Source organism: Lytechinus pictus, chromosome 3 (assembly GCF_037042905.1).
Source record: "Lytechinus pictus isolate F3 Inbred chromosome 3, Lp3.0, whole genome shotgun sequence".
NCBI classification, from domain to species: Eukaryota; Metazoa; Echinodermata; class Echinoidea; order Temnopleuroida; family Toxopneustidae; genus Lytechinus; species Lytechinus pictus.
The window spans coordinates 65,336,906-65,359,252 of NC_087247.1; the positions used below are offsets into that span (position 1 = coordinate 65,336,906).

At 35.9% G+C, this 22,347-nt stretch overlaps 1 protein-coding gene across 1 annotated transcript in view; it reads right to left on the reverse strand.

Annotated features, from left to right (window-relative positions):
- Positions 1-1,184: 1,184 nt before the first annotated feature.
- Positions 1,185-22,347, reverse strand: part of LOC129256806 (striatin-interacting protein 1 homolog) — a 39,339-nt gene continuing 18,176 nt past the window's right edge. The window contains exons 12-21 of the mRNA XM_054894993.2: positions 22,176-22,239; positions 21,165-21,236; positions 11,837-11,911; positions 11,286-11,383; positions 10,815-10,941; positions 9,997-10,097; positions 9,484-9,550; positions 8,782-8,886; positions 6,791-6,995; positions 1,185-4,510 (exon numbers count right to left, since the gene is read on the reverse strand). Of these exons, the coding sequence (XP_054750968.2) occupies positions 4,239-4,510; positions 6,791-6,995; positions 8,782-8,886; positions 9,484-9,550; positions 9,997-10,097; positions 10,815-10,941; positions 11,286-11,383; positions 11,837-11,911; positions 21,165-21,236; positions 22,176-22,239 (1,186 nt within the window). The 3' untranslated portion in view covers positions 1,185-4,238. The remainder of the gene's footprint in view (positions 4,511-6,790; positions 6,996-8,781; positions 8,887-9,483; positions 9,551-9,996; positions 10,098-10,814; positions 10,942-11,285; positions 11,384-11,836; positions 11,912-21,164; positions 21,237-22,175; positions 22,240-22,347) is intronic.

The following is a 22,347-nucleotide window of genomic DNA, read 5'->3' on the forward strand; positions in this document are numbered from 1 at the left end:
GTTATGTGAAATTAAGCAAACTTCAAAATGTCATCATTGCTTCATGGACACTGGATTTCTAATGGCAGTTATAACTTATTTTGGCACAAATTGAATTTTACATCAATGCGAAGAATACCTGATTGTCTCATGGTATCATATTATTTGAGAGAAAATATTCTTCATGACATTGATGTGTTAACAAAGACTTTCGTTGAATTTTCAATTTGTCAGGTGTAACTTTTTTTAAACTTTCTGGGTATACAGTTCTTAGCAATAATTTTATTCAGAACCACATTTTCAACTCTGAAAATTAGGAAGTACGCCCTCATTAATTAATAGAAAGAAAAAGCCATAACAGATGTCATCAGTAAAGAAAGTATGATTTCATTATGAATGGACACCTAATGTCACTGAGTCTATGAATAATCCTATAAATTATCCAGTATCATGTGTTAGCATGTAGATCAATGTTGGCCAGTAAGTGACCATCACTGCTTGGTAACAGAGTATTCTGATTTATGTTGAATCAACCTTTGTTATGTTTCCCCAAAGTTCTGTTGAAAAAAAATGTATTTATCAAGTTAAATGTGATATCTTTATTGAATAAAAATATCATAAATGACAAGTGTTTTCTTTTTCATTGCTGGTGTTATGATATGAAGGATGAATTACAATAGTCATCAGAAAGCAATCTGATTTTTAATCCTTACCCTAAATTATTTCTGATTTTCATCTTAACCATACGTATCGTACAAATAAATATGGGTTATTTTCTGGGAGAAAATGTAATTAAACAGGAAGTGTTGAATATTTAACAAAAATTGACACTAATTGACTTGAAGACATTAATAAGTTGCACATGACTCTACACACGACTGGTGACCCTTTTTTTTAATGGTAAATCAGATTCTCAATCATTCTCATCAGCTTAAGTTGAAATTTGATCTTTGTAGATTAAATTATTCTTGTATCACGCATTTGAAAGCGTTTTATTAGCCAAGATTTGATGAGAATCATAGAAAGTTCACTAATATGATATCATATCAGAAAATTTTGGGTATCTCATTAGAAAGGATCACCAGTTGTGCTTACAGTCACGCATAACTTCAAAACAGCTTTTTGAACTACCCCCCTGATCGATTTAGGGTTGGTAATGAATCAAAGTGAAGGCAGAGATCAATTGGCATGAAAAAAAAGGGGTATGGTTTGTATACATATAGATCACACGAGGCATGATCTCTTTTATTTTAAATTAGATCAAACTATGTACAATTACAAACATAAAGCTATACATTAAAATATTAAAGTACATATTACATGTAAAGAGCGAATCCAACCCATTTGTCAAAATCTACAGAAAATAGTCGTCATTGCAAAGAGTCAGTGGTATTACTACATTGAATTCCATTTGACCAAGGAAGAAACTTAAAGAGCCTGACTACATGTATATAATCTTTAATATTTTTTTCCTCCCGGGAAAAAGGTGGCACATAGGATTCTTGATGAAATAAAAGTAGTGGATTTTATGAGTGATTTTTGCCTATAGATTGTCAGTTGTCCATAAGATTTTGCAATATACCATACTAAAACACAATTGTACGTGTGCTGAAAAAAAAATTGTTGACATAAATATAAAAGGGCCCTTTCATACACTCAATTGGACCAATCAATTTGATATAACAATGTTAATGAATGGAATATGAAGGAAATGAATGATATTCATAAATTACATAAAGATCAAGTGGAAAAGTCTCCTCTGTACATAACAAATTTTGAAGACTTTCAAAAAAGGAATTTACCGTGAATGAATCACTCTACTTCATGTTAGTCTAAATACCTTGCATGAGCTGACCTTCCAAATGTCAAATATTTACCAAAGTCAGAGTAACTTCAGTAGATGGGGGGGGGGGGGCATTTCATTAAGCTAATCATAAGTTAAGAGTGAATTTAGGAACGACTGGTGATCCTTTATGGTAAAGGATATTCACCATTAAATGTTTATTGGTGATTATTTAGCGCGCGTAAGAAAGGTTCACCAGTCGTTTTTAAAGTCGCTCTTAACTTAATAACAACTTCAAGAAACACCCACCAGACAAAGCAAGACAAATAATTTCTCCAAAGTCAAACAAAAAATACTCCCAAGAGATCTCTGATATTCAGATACAGTATACTAACAAAAGAACATCTTGATTTACTAAATATCAAACATATGAGGCTTTTCAAAGAGTAAATGTTTATACATTGTACAATGCATTTGAATTTAACCAATTGTCTAAGAAATTTAGCTAACAAATCAAAATTGTGCATGAGTTTGATGAACATGTATCACACTCAAATCCTTAGAGCTGAGAAGAAGCTTTGCTTAATACTTTGCTTTAAAACATGTGAGAATGAGGTACACCTCATGGTTCCTTTTCAGGAATTTTCTCCTTGTGAAACTGCAAAAAGGAATACAATTTCGGGTTAAGACATATACCATTCCTACTCTTTTTTTTGCTATCTAGAAACAAATTCAATTATTCAAACAACAGAATTCAGATTATGAACTAAATCGTGCAGTAAAGATTTAATGTTACCTCCTAAACAAAATTAAAGACAAATAGATTTATTGCATATGGCATCTGTTTCATTGACCAAATCTATGATAAAGTGGTTCCATAAGTTCAATCATATCTATGAGAAAATAACGGATACATGGAGCATGGCTGTGGTAAAAAAAAATCATAAAAATGATATCAAAATACAAATATATATGATGAATAATGTTTTGTAATGCTGTAAAATGCAAAATACCAGTATTCAGCAACATTCTTCTGAAATTAACAATGAGTTCAATTTTTAAAAAAATCGATCAACGTCACATATCCACAAATCCAAAAGTTTAAATTTCAGAGTAATTACATATATCTGACATCTAATGTTATCAAAATTTAATTCTACCATGTCCTAGACTTGGTACATAACCATTTTGATTTTGTTGCCATATTCTCATCCCATAATACAATTCAAATATCATATATAACAAGTTCTCAATGATATTCTTTAAATCTATATTAGATTTTTATAATGCAAGGGGCAATTCTGTATTATGTTCATCCATGAAACAGAAAAAGGTGTAATGCTATCAAATCATCACGGCTTGCATCGTTTATGAAGAGAGGTAAAATTGAGAAAATGGGTACAGAACTACAGATGTACAAAATATTTGATTTTATGGTATGACCAAAGGTCTTTTATCATGGATGAGAGCAGTTTCACTGAATTTAAATAATACTGTGTTAGCCAGTGGATTGTGAACAGATGATGCTCTTAGTTTGTGCTAGATTCAACATAAATGAAGATTTTCTTTTGAGTAGGAAATGCAACTTTTATTCTTTGTGTGTACCCCTCTTTTCCACTCTCATCTGAATATAGAGGTCAATATAAAATAGGGTGACCTATGTTTTCACTTTATATCATCCCTGATCACAAGTATTGCACAGATGATCCTTAGATAGGGATTCTGCAGAGTGATTCATCATGACAGTGATTTTCACTGACAAATTTGCATTGAACCAATCAGATGCATGGATTTCAGTAGCTTATAACAGTTGTCAGTGAAAATATCTGGCTATTCATTTTATGAAACGCTCCTCTGGTGTTCCCAAATAACAGAGCATGTCCAAAGGACTGTTTCATTTAACAGTTTGTAAAGTTAAGCATGACTTCATTAACAATTGGAATATATCCCCATGCCATATCAGATTCTACATCACTTTTAATTTGCCTCATCTTAAGTTGAAAAAAATATGGTACTTCAGAATTCTTGTTATTAACAAACAATTCATTGTGAAGTCAATTACTTGTCAAAATCTTATCAGGTTTATAGGGCATTCAGTCCCACTTTGTTAATACAATATTGTAAATTTGGCACAAGAACCATTTGTTCTCTCAGTTATGCTTAATTCAAAGAAAAAAATCTGTAACAACCCTTAAGTCTAGAAAGATGTGGTCTCTGGCCTTTGGTAATGTACATTTTTTTGGTTTTTGTATGGACTACAAACTTTAAATCATTGCTACATTGGTAACCACATGTTCAATAACCTCTAAACTCAGTTAAAAAAATTAGGGTTTAACATGTGTCCTGATTTCTAGTCTTTAAACACAGCAAAGCAGATCTAATCTTAAGATTCAGTCTCACTGTTTTGCCACACAAAACCTTGCCTATGGTCTAGAATTCTGGTACCTGATCTTTCTATTAGACCAGTCTTGAATCTCTATATACAGACCTGGTCTCTCAAAAGTAAGTCCCAGTTGATTTGTGTTGAGAAGACTTCTCTATCTAACCAAACTTCATAGTACCGTTGAAATTCTTCACTCAATTCCACCTTCTGACTAAGTACACTCTGTAAGTTATTATCAACAGGAGCAAGTTCTGGATGAAGACATGTTGAGTTGTTGTGTTCATATCTTCTAGAGTTGAATCTATCCACACATGCTCTTAATGCACATTCCTCTGCTTGAAAGTCCCATGGTCTAGCATCCATGTCTGCAATTCAAGGTAATAATAATAATGGTACTAACAAGATGGGTTCCAAAAAAAAAGCAAATGGAAGAATATGAATTCAAGATATGTAAAAAAAAAAAAAAATCAGTATGTGTACACCATACCAGATCGATGGAGTAGACAATTAGTCAACTTTCAACTTCATAATCATATTATATTCTATTCTGTGAACAAGATGTGAATAGCTTATGAAATGACTTGCATTGCACTGTTAATTTACTGAAATATGAACATGAAAGCCTTTGTAATTTGTGCAGTCAAAAAAATACTATTATTTATAATATTTGAGTTCTTTTTTAGTCCTACCATTGCAGTAGAGTCCATTGGCAAGATATGAATGTTCTTTGTTACCCCATCCCTACCTGTCCATCCAGGCATTAGACATGTACTTAAAGGTACATTGTATGTAAAATCCATGTGGTTTGCTCAGTATGGCCAGAAAAAAAACACAGAGTACATGGCAAAAGTCATACCCTGGGAGTGGAGATGGCATTTGCAGATCAATGACTTGCCTTAGAACATAGTGCTACTGTGAGGATTTGAAAACTGACTATGTTGGTTCACAATAGGTTAATCCCCAATCAAACATAAAAGAACACATTCTTTCATTTGATTCTTTATTGAAAATCACACATATTTTTATCTATTCTATTTAAAACGGTTTATTACAACAAGGGTATCTACAGTGCGTATAAAAAAAAGTTTACACTTTGAAAAAGCCCTGGGCATTAAAAAATATACATGTGGGTAATTTTTTCACATATAATCTTGGGTTTGGGTCTCATCTATCCAATGAAAGTAAAAGTTTTGACAGAATGTTACACTTGAGTGAGCACTGTCCATTTTTTGTAAAGCTCGTAGAAATCTGTTTGCGCAGAAATGCTCGTTTTCACGCTGTGTCAAGGGGAAAGGGCGAAATCAAACTTAACTTGCGAAACATTTCTCATGCATTTCCCTTGCACTTTTAGTCAATTGAAATAAAACGGATACATTCAAACAATTTTGCCACCCAAACTGAAATTTCAACACTTAGTAAGCACAACCTTTACCCTTTTTGTGCCAGCTGGATCTGAGGACATAACTGAATCTGAAGAAAAGTTTATATCAGACATCTCCAGCATTTTTTCACTAAGTTTTTATCATTTAAAGTGGGTCTACATTTCATTTTTCATTTAATACTTTTTTCTCCACACTTTTTCCAAGCTTGACAATGATTAACAAAATGAAGATCAAGCCTACGCCATTTCATGTAAATCACAGCTCAGTGTAAAGCAAATATCGTCACGATGGCCTCGATGTGTGGGGGAGTGGGGTAGGGCGCAATGCACTCTTCGAAGTGTTTTGGGCAAGGAAACAAGTTAAAAGAGGTAAAATATATCTTCAAACCAATTTTACTAGCTAAATTCCATTCATGATTAAGGTCTACTTTTATTTGCATAACTATTTCAAAGTTCTGCGCAAATCATTTTTCACTAACTTTTCAAAAGTAAGTGATGCTCACTCAAGCGGAAATATTTTTCAACAGTTATATCGTCATTTTCTTAAATGGATCTGTACCAATATTAAAATGTGGAAAACTCTTCAGGATATTACAAATGTATAATTTTACAGGATTTTTTCTAAGTGTAAACTTTTTTTTGATACGCACTGGATAGCGGCTGAAAAGCCGAATTGCATAACACTTTAAAAAATTTACCTATATAAAAATACATTCAAAATCAAATCAAAAAGCTCAATTTACATGATTTCTACATCATACATATATATAAGAAACATCAAAACACATAGGAAGGTTGTTTATCACGTTGGGGATGCATGTATTAAATTATGACATGCATCCCCATCATGATAAACCAAAATTGAAAACAAAAATGCAGCCAAATAACATTTAAAAAATGAGTTCTGACTAACCAGAAAGTAGCACGGAAGGGAGGGGAAAAAAAAAAAGAAAAAAAAGAGAGGAAGAGAGAGTGTAAGAGAGAGAGAGTGAGTGTTACAATGAATTACCAATTCATGACAATTAAATTTCAACTACCTGACTATATATCAAAGTTCCAAATTAGTGTATCATGACCACATCATTTTATTAATTAATGTTTCAAAACTCACATACTTATTTACTGTCAATATTTACTGAAACACAAAAATATATAAAATCATATTTATATTTCATATAGTGATATAATAAGCAAATAATATGTTAATTTTCAGAAAATTTGAAATGCTGTTTTATTTAATTGATCATAAAATGATATGACTTACCATTGCCATATGCCCAGTCATCATTGAGTCTATGACGAACCTTCTGATAAATAGCTGACATAGTCTTCATATTACTCTTCCTCCATTGACGACCAAGATATTTAGTCTGTACTTTCAGAAGCTTTAATACATACAGCTGCATCATTGCTTGCTTAACCTTCAGGGCACGCTTCAAAATTGGAGCTGATTTGAAGACGACCAACATCTTAAAATTGAAAGAAAAACCCAAAATAAGTAATTTGTTTGTAAAAAGTTAACTAGAAATCTCAGTTGATTTATATCTATTTGGTTCTTTGCTTTGCCAAGTTGTCCGACAGTGTACAAAGGGAGAAAGATAACTTTAAAATGAGCACTACATAATAAAATACAAGGGTCATCATTGTAATCTGAAACGAATAACTATAATTCCACATATTCCATAATAAAGAACAAATTGTTTTTATCACCATATCTGTTACCTGGATAAACAGAGAATTTCAGGACAAAAGACTCAACGTTGCCATTTTAGTAATACAAAGCAACACATGTTAGAAAAAGTATTTTTAGAACAATTCTTCCTGAATTCATCAAACACATTTTGCAATTGGTTTCATCCAGATTAAGCATAATTTCCAGTTGCAGTAACAATCATAAAATGACTTCGACCTGAATCCAACAAAATGACCACCCAAGTTGTACAATTTTAGTAGAACAATTCTTTGATGGTGCAATTATTCATAGGTACAATTTTTTAGAGATAGAATGTTTTTAAGGGGGACAATTCTTTTAAAAAACATTTACATTTGCCAAATAATTCTGTAAAACAAACAATTGCTGAATAATAAGCAAAATACCCAAGGCATTCTATAGACTGGACAGGGTTTTTTCAAACTAAAATAATATGCATGCCCGACTGTGTTAACATGTGTTGGCAATTTTAGGCATATCCAGGTCTCAGGCTAGATAGCATTTTTCATGTTAAGTTTGGTTAATGTAAAGTTTGTTTAAATTACTAAAACCATATTCATGAGCGTATGCTGATAAATAACCTCTAGATTTTAAAAACTTTCCCTAGAATTTATTGGCCACTATGACTGCATGGATTTAAAAAACTGATTGAATTGTAGAGGGAATTCCCCTGATGTTAGCATTACGCTGGAATTGGCCAAATACTGAAATAAGCAGAAGAATGAACGCCTTAACCCTAAATAGACTGGGCTATTTCGATGCCTAAGAAGACTGGGGGGGGGGGGGGGCTGATTCATGATTCAGCCCCCCCTTATGATCTTGGCTGTCGATCGTGCGATCACGACGAAAATTGGCATGCGCGTTACACATGGCATTATCTACAAAACAATAATATCAAATTCTGCGAAATATCTCATTGCTCATTAATTATGCTAATTTATGCGTTAAATCATAAGTTTGCTCTAATTAATAAAATAATGCCCCTAAAATGCTAATTTTTGTTTCACATACTCTAGATAGGCATCTGATAAAATTTATTTTTCAAAAATTTCAAAAAAACATTTATTTTCTTATGTATTCTATTGTTTTCTAAATTTCTTATGTATTTCTTTGTTAATACTAAATATCTTTTAGTATTTCTTTGTTTTTTTACTTTTTATTTTTTATTGTTTTTTCAATGGAAAATGTCGGGGACTTTATTTTGACCATAAACAAGATAAAATTAATTGATTTTAAGCAGTAAAAGGAAAAATAATAATACATTTATGAATTTTGGCTAAAAACACTATTTGCATTGGATTTGTACACAAATTCACGTTTTTGAAGAAGTTTGGGTCTGCATGCACTTACGAAATGTTGCGTAATTTCGGAACCGCGTACCTGGGGGTCACAATTTTGGTCTCAAAAGTTGCGCGAGACTTGAAAGTAAAAAGTCAGCGAGCGACGCGGTCAAAAAATTTCATGCAACGGATTTATCACGAAAAATGTCGAGGGGGGGGGCTGAATCAGCCCCCCCCAGTCTTCTTAGGGTTAATGCTTCTTACCATGGTTCTTGAATGTTTCCATTTGGTGAGCTTGTTGAGTATTCTGAGCAGATTAATACATGAGAAGAGATTTCTCCAACAGTAAGGCTGGCTATCTCCAGCTTCCTATAAACACAATCAAAATACTTCAATAAACTATTGTTCAAAGATGATGTTTATGGCACAGCATGTTGATTTTGTTTTGTATGCACACATTAAACTGACTTCTGCAGACACTTGTTATCACCTTTTTTCACATTTTCAATATAGCAAAGTAATTTGATGAACAAGAGTGTCGCTAAGGCGAGCACATAATACGCCCGCCTGTAAATGGAGTTATTGGTCAAGCACGAAAAGTGGAAGGTGGCGACTTCACCTTTGACTATCTAACCTAAAAAATCAATAGGCTTCCTGGGATTCATGCTAGTAACATACACACCAACTTATATGAGCTTAGGTTAAGTAAAACTGAAGTTATCGCGTTTACAAGGAAAAGTTAACGGACGGACACCGAGCGTGATACCATAATACGTCTAGACAGGCTTTTTATAAAAATCAGTTGATGTGAAAAAAAAATCATGATAACAATGCAATTACCCAGCATTGTAAAAAAATGTCATAAATCATTTACATCAGCTTTCTTCTTTTCATCAGGACATCATACATGTAGCTAGGGAATGAAACTAGAGAACTATTATCATTGGTATCAGAGCTTCTACTTACTAGACTCTCTGCTGTAAGCTCAGGCTGATCACCAATAACACATGAAGGGAAGTCTATCACATGGATACTGTCAAGTATAAAACACATCAAAATCACTCAATGACATTTTCATCTTTTTTCATGCAACAATTTGTGGATATTGATTGGGTATGCCAAGAGGAAGTGATGAAATGTCATCTTTACCCACTGAGTAAGATTTTTATCTTCTGCAACCACAGATCATGATACTATTCATTTTTTTGTTTTGTTTCAGGGATCTATTGGAACTGATAAGGCCAACTGCCAATTAATTCTGATTATTATTTGGTAAATTACGAACTCATAAAATATTTGAGTGAGAGGCCCATAAAATCTTATTACACCAAAGTACCACTACACAAGTGGAAATAAAAGCATCTAGAAAGAAAAATATAGAAATGCTATCTAAGCTATTAGTAGATTGAAGTTTATCATCAATCATGGAAGTGATTAATGTGTGTATAAACCTGAGAACTAAAATACAATGACACTCACCTGTTCTTAGCACCCACATAGGAGAGGATGTTTTGATTGAAGAACTTGAGCACTAGAGGGATGCAATTAGCAAATACCAGGTGTTGGCTCATGAACTCAAACTGAAACAAGCAAAGAGAAAATAGTGTTTGGAAAATATCTTGTTTAAAGCATAATGAATTTAGAAGGGGTTTATTTTATCATGGATTGAGATCATTAAAGGTCAAGTCCACCCCATGAAACAGTTGATTTACATATTATAGAGAAAAATCAAACATGAATAATACTGAAAACTTCATCAAAATCGGATGTAAAATAAGAAAATTATGACATTTTAAAATTTCCCTTAATTTTCACAAAACAGTTCTATGCTCAACTCAGTGATATGCAAATGAGAGAGTCGATGATGTCACTGACTCACTATTTCTTTTGTTTTTTGTTTGAATTTTACAATATTTCAATTCTTACGAATTTGAAAATTAGGACCTCCTTGCCTGAACCATAAAATGTTAAAATAATGGAATTCCACGTGTTCAGGGAGGATTGAAACTTTGTTTCACATTACAATGACGAGAAAATCAAAATATTTCATATAATAAAATACAAAAGAAATAGTGAGTGGGTGATGTCATCGGTCCCCTCATTTGCATACCGAACATGATGTGCATATAACTGTTTTGTGAAATTAAGCGAAACTTTAAAATATTTTTAATTTTAACTTTTTTATTTTACATCCGAATTTGATGAAATTTTCAGTGTTATGCGTGTTTGAATTTTCTCTTTCTATTCAAATCAACTTTTTGTTGGGGTGGACTTGTCCTTTAAAGACGTTTCATTACCTGATAGACATGGTTAAGCTTGAAATGCTTGAGAAGGATGAGTAAGAGAGCTGAGATAGCCTTCACAATAATCTCTTTATGTCTGTTGACATCAACTCCTAGTTTCATGCTCTGTAGAACAGTGATTCTGAAATCAGAACAGATGGATAATACTAAATTTTCAGTATCTAATGAGTCTAATGAGTCCTTATAAAAGAAAAGTAACATGTATTCCCTTTAATAACTACTGGTGTGCCTATACAGAAATGTAAAGTTTGGAAATTATCACTTACACTTATCCCTTACATGTAGTTATTGACATCAAATAAGGGACCTACAGATCCAAGAATACAGGATAACTAGCTACCAAATAGTAATATTTCATATCAAATAAAAACCAATGTAGTTCATTAGGAGAATGACCTATAAATTCCCTTCTCTTGGAAATTTAGATATGTTAACGTTGAAAGAATGTTAGGTATGACTACTTACGGCATTTCTTCTGGTAGAACATCAGCTAGGATATTAATAGATTCAGTTTTGGCTTTAGATGTTGGAGCAGCAGCAAGAAGAATCTTCAGGAGCGATATCTGTAATGTATTACACAAAAGAATACTGGGGGAAATCAGTATTTTCCTGCTTGTGTTTATTCCAAATCATATTTTTATTAAGCAATACAGGAATTAACAATATAAAATATGCTATTTGTTAATATTCTAGGGCTAAATCTATGCCTGTCCATGTATATCTTCTTTTGCTGGATTTATAGCATGAGAAGACAAGACCCACATGTAAAACAAAGAAGATTAACGATTTACAATCAGCCCTGTTCTTTGCTGTGATATCATCACCCTGTGGCTCCTCTATATATGATAGTCATTATCTGGTACACATCAACATAGCCTCAGGTCCAGACGCTGCAAGTGGGACATTTTTAATATTTACTGCACATCACTGTCTACTTGTTTAATTGACTGATTGAGTCTCACTATGGAATAAAGTACAAGTCTATCAAGAAGAAATGACAAGTAGTGGTGTCTTACCATATACTGGGGCAGATTAGGTAGCATGGATTGATAGAGGGATTCAACTGAAGATGATACATAATCTCCTTCTCCCTGCAAATATGAACAACACAAAAATGAGATAAACAGGTATGTCCCAATTGTGGATCGCCTCTGGCAGTCTCACCTGCATTACAATTTCAAGGTAAATCTCATTTACCATATCTTTTTTTTATTTCAAAGTAATCTTTATTTCTCCAGCCCCACCAGGGTTCTGTAACATGAAACTTGCAATGGCCAATCAGACTTGAAGTTGCATGCTGCCACATGTTGAACAAACCCAATCATAATATTTTTACGGAATAATGCACATAACCTTTTTTTCCCTTCATCTTATACATTTATCTGTAGCAAATCTTATTAAAGGAGAAATATATTATGAATATGGCCTTATTATATATCAGTGGACAGGTAATGATGTGGGGATTATTATTTGGTCATTCAAAAATAAAGAAAATAATACATAAGGTGGAAATCCCCAATTAAAAAGCGCTAAAATGCCTCTCCGAAATATGCTTCGCATCGGTCTCTGAATTGACTCGAATTTGATGACGTGCATGAGTGTACGAGAGACGTGATTGGCTCTCCCACGTCAAGCTCCACTTGCATGCAAAACCTGTTGCGAGGGTACGTTTTCTCCACACTGTCACCGAATACTTCGATCACGAAATGAAAGAAAACCCAGAAGTTTATCTAGATTTGGATTTTCAAATTGATGATTTTGAAGATGAAGTTTCTAGCTCTAGAACAACAAAGTGACATGGATGGAGGTAAATTAGGGGAATTACGCCGGTGATGATGAGTCGGACAATTCAACTTGCACGCCGATTCGCTACCAACTCATGCTGCTGCTAGCTGCACCACGGGTCAAATCAATGAAAATGAATTCCAGCATGACCACATCCAGACAGAGTATCTTCCTTCTATCAACAAAATACTGAGAGTCAAAAGGGGCCTAAGCTTTCGATCCTAGCAGAATCTTCGTCGGAGGCAAAAAAAAAATAATAATGAGAAGGAAAATAATGATATAACTGTACTTACAAACAAGTGAATATATCCGAACCTGAAGACAAATCAACTCAACGAATAACAGCAGACGATATGCACTGACGATGAACTTCACGTGGCTGGGATAGATTGTCACTCGTTCTGTTAGATAAAATTTCTATCTCATTATTTTGACAAAATTACGAAACTCAGGGAATTATTTTTCTATATAAAAATATAGGAACACCTGGTACTATTTTTTAAATTATGATAAAACCTTTAAAATTAAAAATTAAAAATTAAAATTAAAATTAGATATAAAAGATCATCCGCCTAGCTCGCATGCGATTGTAAACAAACCATCACAAACACAGGGCTAGCTTGCTCGCCTTGCTGATTGCTTACAATCGCATGCGAGCTAGGCGGATGATGTTTTATATCTAATTTTAATTTACCTCAAGTTTTTGCTTCAAAAAGGGTTTTATCGTAATTTAAAAAATAGTACCAGGTGTTCCTATATTTTTATATAGAAAAATAATTTCCTGAGTTTTGTAATTTTGTCAAAATAATGAGATTTCAATGAAATTTTTTCTAACAGAACAAGTGCAGAGCTGCCAACCTTGTGCAAGCAAAAAAAGGAATCATTATGGCCAAAAAAAGGAATTTCCAACAAAAAAAAGGAATGTGTTAAAACGAACCTTAAAACCACACACGACAAACATCCAATGCAAAAAGTATGTATGCAGTGATGAGTCATTCAATTCAACATTAAGAAAACACACATTTCAGAGAGGCAATCAACAGGGGTCCAATTAGTAGCTCCATATATTAAAGAGAAATTCCAGTAGTTGCAGTAAACACTGATTTCATGAGAAAGTCTGTAAAACCAGGCTTAATTGTCAGTATATCATCGAGGATCTAGATCTGGTACAGTTACATAAACTGAACTTTGTGAAATCTTGAAATCTACGCTGAAAAATGTTCAGACTGAACTTCCCCAACACAGATAAGCGCACGTGGGACTGTGTATAATAATTGCTTTGAGCGTCGGGCCCGACGCTCTACCCGAATCCTGTGCTTATTTGCTGATTTCTCAGCAATTACACAATTTCTTCCAGAATCCTTTGGCACATGCGTTTTATTTATACAAACAGACACTTTGGTGGTCATTTTATTGGATTCTGTACGAACTCATTTTGATATCGTTACCAAAACTAGCATTTACCTTTAAGTCCTAGTTTATTGGTTTATTACATATGATTACATATGATGATGTCTGTTCATACGTTCCGTCATGGCTGTGGAATTTATTTTACTCACGAGTAGAAATTTATCCAAACATTCAGTTCTTTTAGAGATTTCACTTGTTCATATATTCAGTCCAGGCTGGAAGATGATTTATTGTAGGCAGAAGCTGCCTTCTTGCACTTCTCAAGCAACTTGTCATTGAACTTCATCTGGTGACAGCTGGTTTTCTTAGCACAGCTATAGACTTTCTGTGTCAAGAAGTCAGACAAGGTAGGTGTGGCAAGGCTTGGACAAAACTCAGTGGAGTTTTTACGCACAAGACTGAAGATCCTTTCATCTTCTGCGTTACTGTGTGGTACTGAAAGGATAGCACACATGATTCTTGGCAAATATACATACTTCTCCTTGGAGGTAATCTTGTCCCGAATCTGTGAGATGGCCATCCATACTTCATCTATCCGTTGGTCAAGAGACACATTTTCAAGTTTGTCCACCTGGTAGTGAGCAAATTCAAGCTCTAGCTCATCTACTTGCTCTTCCAGAAGGTGGAACTTCTTTACAAAGTAAAGCACTGAAGAAAACTGTACACTCAATCTACTTTTGGGATCAGCAACACTGGCATACTCAATGAACTCACTTTTCAAAGGGAACTTTTTGATGGCATAATCACATACAGACACAAAGTACTTCCTGATAGATGAAAAGAACTCCTCCTTCTGATGCTCTGTGAAAGTTTTTGAAGACAGGAAACTCCTGACATCTCTTCCTATGATGATATCATCATCTGCTTTCTGGTTAGACTTTTCCCTGTAATTGCACTGCTCAGGTGATGAAGAAGATGCAACTACAGATGGTTTCACAAAGCGGAGCAAAACATATTGAAGGAAGCCATGTAATTTTGCCTGCAAGACATGGATCTTTGGGGCTTCTTCCTGAAGTTCAAGATTGAGTTTATTGAAGAGAGGCAAATTCTGCTGGAGGAACAGGCAATAGAGTTTGTTGTATTCATTCAGTCTTCCAAGGATCTTGCCTGCTTTGTCCACAGAAACTGAGCATTTATCACCTGAAGATACATCTACATGTACTTTGCTCTCGCTACTTGAGAAATTTTTTCCTGGAGATGCAGTCACTTTGTGTGGACCTTTTGAAGCTGTGTGGGAAGGTCTAGTCTTGGATGTCATCTTGGAGGAAGCTTGCACAACATCACTCTTGGATGTGTAAGGAAGAAAAAAAAAAATCAAAATTTGTAATTATTTTATACATCTTTTCTGGAGATGTATTATACTGTACAAGTGTACATCACTGTTGGAATTAAGCTATTGGGTGGATTAAGCAAACAATTATTGTTGATTCCCCTCTCCTTTTTGTTTTATTATTATTATTTTATTTGGCATTTCAAAAAACATAGAGAATACAAACAAATCAGAGACAAGATCAATCAAAATTTTACATGATAGAAATATAATTAATTACCTTTTAGGGCTACACCACTTCTGGCTAGACTTGTCTGATTAGAAAGCAGAGATGTCTTCTTCTTAAATAAGGCTTGTGCTATACTACAGCTGGATGGAGTTGTCTTCTTGGAGGCTAGTGCTACGCCACTGCTGGATGAAGCTTTCTTCTTAGATGAGGCTAGTGCTACACTGCTGCTGGATGGAGCTGTCTTCTTAGATGAGGCTAGTGCTACACCACTGCTGGATGGAGCTGTCTTCTTAGATGAGGCTAGTGCTACACCACTGCTGGATGGAGCTGTCTTCTTAGATGAGGCTAGTGCTACGCCACTGCTGGATGGAGCTATCTTCTTAGATGAGGCTAGTGCTACACCACTGCTGGATGGAGCTTTCTTCTTAGATGAGGCTAGTGCTACACTGCTGCTGGATGGAGCTGTCTTCTTAGATGAGGCTAGTGCTACACCACTGCTGGATGGAGCTTTCTTCTTAGATGAGGCTAGTGCTACACTGCTGCTGGATGGAGCTGTCTTCTTAGATGAGGCTAGTGCTACACCACTGCTGGATGGAGCTTTCTTCTTAGATGAGGCTAGTGCTACACTGCTGCTGGATGGAGCTGTCTTCTTAGATGAGGCTAGTGCTACACTGCTGCTGGATGGAGCTGTCTTCTTAGATGAGGCTAGTGCTACACTGCTGCTGGATGGAGCTGTCTTCTTAGATGAGGCTAGTGCTACGCCACTGCTGGATGGAGCTATCTTCTTAGATGAGGCTAGTGCTACACCACTGCTGGATGGAGCTTTCTTCTTAGATGAGGCTAGTGCTACACTGCTGCTGGATGGAGCTGTCTTCTTAGATGAGGCTAGTGCTACACCACTGCTGGATGGAGCTTTCTTCTTAGATGAGGCTAGTGCTACACTGCTGCTGGATGGAGCTGTCTTTTTAGATGAGGCTAGTGCTACACCACTGCTGGATGGAGCTTTCTTCTTAGATGAGGCTAGTGCTACACTGCTGCTGGATGGAGCTGTCTTCTTAGATGAGGCTAGTGCTACACTGCTGCTGGATGGAGCTGTCTTCTTAGATGAGGCTAGTGCTACACTGCTGCTGGATGGAGCTGTCTTCTTAGATGAGGCTAGTGCTACACTGCTGCTGGATGGAGCTGTCTTCTTAGATGAGGCTAGTGCTACGCCACTGCTGGATGGAGCTGTCTTCTTAGATGAGGCTAGTGCTACACTGCTGCTGGATGGAGCTGTCTTCTTAGATGAGGCTAGTGCTACGCCACTGCTGGATGGAGCTTTCTTCTTAGATGAGGCTAGTGCTACGCCACTGCTGGATGGAGCTTTCTTCTTAGATGAGGCTAGTGCTACACTGCTGCTGGATGGAGCTGTCTTCTTAGATGAGGCTAGTGCTACACTGCTGCTGGATGGAGCTGTCTTCTTAGATGAGGCTAGTGCTACGCCACTGCTGGATGGAGCTGTCTTCTTAGATGAGGCTAGTGCTACGCCACTGCTGGATGGAGCTTTCTTCTTAGATGAGGCTAGTGCTACACTGCTGCTGGATGGAGCTATCTTCTTAGATGAGGCTAGTGCTACACCACTGGTGGACGGAGTTGTCTTCTTGGAGGCTAGTGCTACACCACTGCTTGATGGAGCTGTCTTCTTACTAGAAGCTAATGCTACACCACTACTGGATGGGGCTGTCTTCTTACTAAAAGCTAATGCTACACCACTACTGGATGGGGCTGTCTTCTTAGATGAGGCTAGTGCTACACCACTGCTGGATTGAGCTGTACAATTCGGGGGGGGGGGGGGGGGGAAAGTTGACATGTTTTAATGAAAAATAATAATTTTCCTCAATGCTTAAAACAAAAAAGCATTTATAAGTTCTGGTGACATGTAGGATTATTAAGAATTAAAACCATTGTCACTGATTGGAAGTCCATGTCTTTAAAATTTGAGTTTTAAAAATGTCAGATTATTAGAATATTAATTCTGAAGATATGCACTTGAAAACAGGTTGTATATGAACATACAATGTAGGTCAATGACATGACATTTAAGTACCAGTACTTGAAATAAATTATGAAAAATCCAAATGTTATGATGATATCGTTATACAATAACACTTATTTAGAATAGAGATACATGTATGCATTGCTATCTAAAAATCTAAAAATGAAAGAAAATCAATTATGAATGAATTACCTTTAATAGCATCACTGCTGGCTAGAACTGATGGAGCAGATGAAGTCACAGAGGAGGTCTTTTCTACACTGTTCTTCGACAGGAAGAATGGATTATGTGAGCTTGTCTTGGATTGAAGTGATGTGCTAGCACTTGAAGACACCTTCTGTTTCTTCAAGTTCTTTGGGACATCTCTGTCTGAACTCCTTTTCCTGCTAGTGGACCTTGCTTCACTGGAAAAGTATTGTAACAAAGGATCCCATTGCTCGATAAGTCTTGTCAGTGCCCTTTCCAACGATAGCCAGCGGGTGCAAACATGCTTCAATATAACATGCTGTTCAACATCGCACATGATCTGAAATTCCTTAAACTCCTTGTTCCTTTTACTTGATTTCTCTAGATAGTAGAAAATTGGTACAAGCAAGTCAACAGGAGAAAATGGTAGCTGGCTAGCTCCTTTCTCAGCTGCCAGATGAAGGAGATGACAGGGACATCCCATAATGAATGTACCTGGATTTGTCTTTGTTACAAATGCAGCTACGCCATTGTGAACCCCCATCATGACCGCTGCATTATCTGCTGCAAAACAAATTACGTTTCTCCATGGAATCTTGTGCTTTGTGAAGACATTATTGAGAAGCTGGAAAATGTTCTGTCCAGTAGATCGTTCCTTTGTAGTGGCTATTTCCAGCAAAACACTAAGTACTCTGTTCACTTCAACATCGAAGTATCTGACAATTATTGGATACAACTGTTCTTGTGCCCCACGGTCAGAGCTCCTATCTGTGGACACAGAGAATGGTGCTTCTCTGATCTTCTTTAGGATTTCAACAATTAAAAAAGGAGAAATATACAATATAACAGTAACTATAAAAAAATACCAAGTCAATAAATAATTCATTCATTGCATTGTAGATAAACTATCAAATTATCACTGAATCACATAGAGTTATTCTATTAGCATGACCACTCAAATGTACATGTATGCATGATTATTGTCAGTAATCTGATCTCGCACTACAAACTTGTGTACAGGAGGGAATTGCCTCTCACATGAAGCATGTTTTCTCTACCTGCCTGTTTCTCACTTTAAAAGGATTAATTTCTACATTGCACAATACTTTGCTATTTTTTTTCATTAATTAATATAATATGGCATTTCATTTTCATATAAAGAAATTCAATTAACCCATTCAGGACAATTAAACACATTTTGTGGTTTCGGTCAAAAACTTTTGTTTCAGAGCTCTAAAAAATATTAGGCGTATTAGGAATAAAAACGTGGATCAACACTCCCACTTTTTCAAAAAAGTTTTGCTGAAATGGATATCTTGGGGGTTCCCTTTTGGTTTGCCGTTTCTACATTGCTGTATACCCAAGCATGTCTAGAGTCTAGGCTACGTGATGTCAATATCATAATAATATCATATCATCTCATAGCCCTCTAGGCTAGTTCTAGGCCAGGCTCCATAGTCATGGTGATCAAGTTTGGGTATGCGAACAATTAAAAAAAAATTAATCTCTAGGCCTAGTCTGGGCTAAGGAACCTGGTTACTTAGCGTAACCAAGTGTTACAAATTGGACCCTTAGTCTACTCTTCTTGGGCCTGTTTGAGATAATCTTCCAACTTTAATTAAATCAGTACGGTAGTCTACTCTCATCAGTCACGCAGAATCAAACTAGATTTCTTAATAGGCTCTAGATCTAACAAAAAATAATACTAATAAAACTAAAAAGGCAGACTAGTAGCAGTAATACAGGTTAACATAAAAACATACCTTTGCACTCTTGGCCAAGGGTCCTAGCTATCGATGTTGATTTTGTCCGTTTGCAGGCAAATTTCGTGGCAATTTTGCTGTCCGGGAACATTGCTTTGACAAGCTCACTCATATGATCAGAGGCAGCCATTGGAATGTTATGTTCCACAAGAAAATTAGCCATAAGAGTCTCTGCTCTGATTACAGAGTAATCAATACTATGTTGAAAGTACTGTGCAATATCACGACTGTTCCCTGCACTTTCTGCCATTTCGATATGTTTTTTCCTTCTGATGTGGGCTAGGATATCGTGAGCTCCTCCGTGGGCAATGCTGAAATCACACGCACACACTTGGCACCTGGCGGTGAAATCATCCTTCTTCGAACGGATGATAAATGCCCATCTCTCTGTATACTCTGTACGGAAATGTTGCCTTATTTTAGTCTTGGTGGACGCCATCATGACACGATTTCCTCTCCAACGTCAATGTCTTGATCGACTTGGATTTGGTTAGGATTTCAACCTTCGACTTCGTATCCCTGCGTGCAGAAAGACTGAGCATGCGATCGCGAACTGCTTTCCATCACACGCACACTAGACACATCGTACGAGCTACGGGGCATTGGCTGTGCGCCGTCGCGGCCGGCCCACCCGGGCCGGGTCTCCGGTCGCTGGCGATGAAGCGCATACCGCTCGCATATCAACTAGTATACGCACGCGCTAGTAAAGTGCGTTAACGTTGGAAAGCTAGTACGTGCGCGCAAGTACCAGGCTCATCTCGGGCTCAACACGCACTACACATACATACAATTAATTACGTACACACATTATTAAAATTGTAAAAAAACGTAATTTGAAGAAAAAAAAACATAATGCCGTAATTTTATTGAAAAAACGTAATGGTTGGCAGCTCTGCAAGTGACAATCTATCCCAGCCACGTGAAGTTCATGGTCGGTGCATATCGTCTGCTGCTATTTGTAGAGTTGATTTGCCTTCAGGTTCGGATATATTCACTTGTTTGTAAGTACAGTTATATCATATTATTTTCCTTCTCATTATTTTGTTGATAGAGGGAAGAGACTCTGTCTGGATGTGGTCATGCTGGAATTCATTTTCATGGATTTGACCCGTGGTGCAGCTAGCAGCTGCATGAGTTGGTAGCGAATCGACATGCAAGTTGAATTGTCCGACTCATCATCACCGGCATAATTCCCCTAATTTACCTCCATCCACATCACTTTGTTGTTCTAGAGCTAGAAACTTCATCATCATTATATTCATCTTCAAAATCATCAATTTGAAAATCCAAATCTAGATAAACTTCTGGGTTTTCTTTCATTTCGTGATTGAAGTATTCAGTGAGTGTGGAGAAAACGTACCCTCGCAACAGGTTTTGCATGCAAGTAAAGTTTGACGTGGGAGAGTCAATCACGTCTCTCGTACACTCATGCACGTCATAAAAAATCCCCAATTTCGCGGACGTAATTCTGCGTGTTTGAAGCATTCAGAGAGAGAACTTTAAACTATCAATTAACTGAGTTTCATCGGTTTCCATGATAATGATTTACACCATCGCGTTCTTCTTATTTTCTCCTTTAATTTGATATATGATTCTCAATTTTTAGGATTTGCAATATATTTCTACTTTAAATAAATAACTACATATTAACTTAGAGCAAACTGACCTTGGAAAGTGGATTTTTGTTGATTTCTTCCTCTCTCTTGACTTGTAATTCAGACAGAGACACATATACATGCTACAAAGAAAAAATATTAGTCTGACATTTGAAGATGTTGATATTTTCAGTTGATTATAAAACAATGTAGAATTATAAAATATTATTACCTATACAAAGCATTTAGCAGATTAATATCAAATTTTGCTCGCTACTGTTAATCCAAGACCAACGGGGTAAGCATTGGCCATGTTGCTCTTCCCAGGCTTCCCCCATAGGAATCTGTACAAAAACAGAGGGCAACATTGGCTATATTTCTGCTAGTGCGCTTGCGCAGTAGGAGCCAATTTTGATCACTAATATCAGTATTTGAGAAATCTGGTTGGAACCAGTTTGTGAACCAACGCATTGTATATAATTCGCAGCCAGTGCATACGCATTCGCAGCTGATCAAACTCGAGCACAGGATTTTACAAGTAAGTGTGCACCATGCGTGATGCAAAGTAACAATTAACGTCACAATTGCTTAGCAAGGATTACTTCGCCAAGTTCTTGAATAACCTAACATCAGAATTAGTGATAAGTAAACAGGCATATCAATTGTTCTAAATAATAGCTTGAATCAAATATTATACAGCTGTATAGGTAATAAAAATATTGACTGGCTCTCCTTTCGGTAAATATCAAACATATTGCCCTAAAGAACCATAATGCCCTCGTCTAAAGACTCGGGCCAATATGATTCTGTTGCGGGCAACATATTTTATGTTTCCCTCAAGGCCAGTCAATATTACATAAATGTAGAATTATTACATATCTATCAGTGAGAGTATGATTAGGATATCCATGGAAAGATTAGAATACTCTTGTATCCTTAAATATTAAAGTTATGAACTTTTGTTGTAGCTTTATTTCAAAGAGTCAATCAATGTCAGAAATGATAACTCAAATGGTTACCTGTTCAAACCAACAACACACCATAATGACGAGTAGAGAAAGGCAATTCTTTAGATAACTTACTTTTTTAAGAATCTGAACCCCTTCATGGATGGGTTGGGGAAGACCAGCCAGGGTTGTTGTGTCACTGCAATGAGAAAACATATTTACCAATCACAAAACTTGTTTTTCAGCCACAGATAAATAAACAGAGATATAGACAAATATATAGTTAATTTCCTCCATACATGCCATT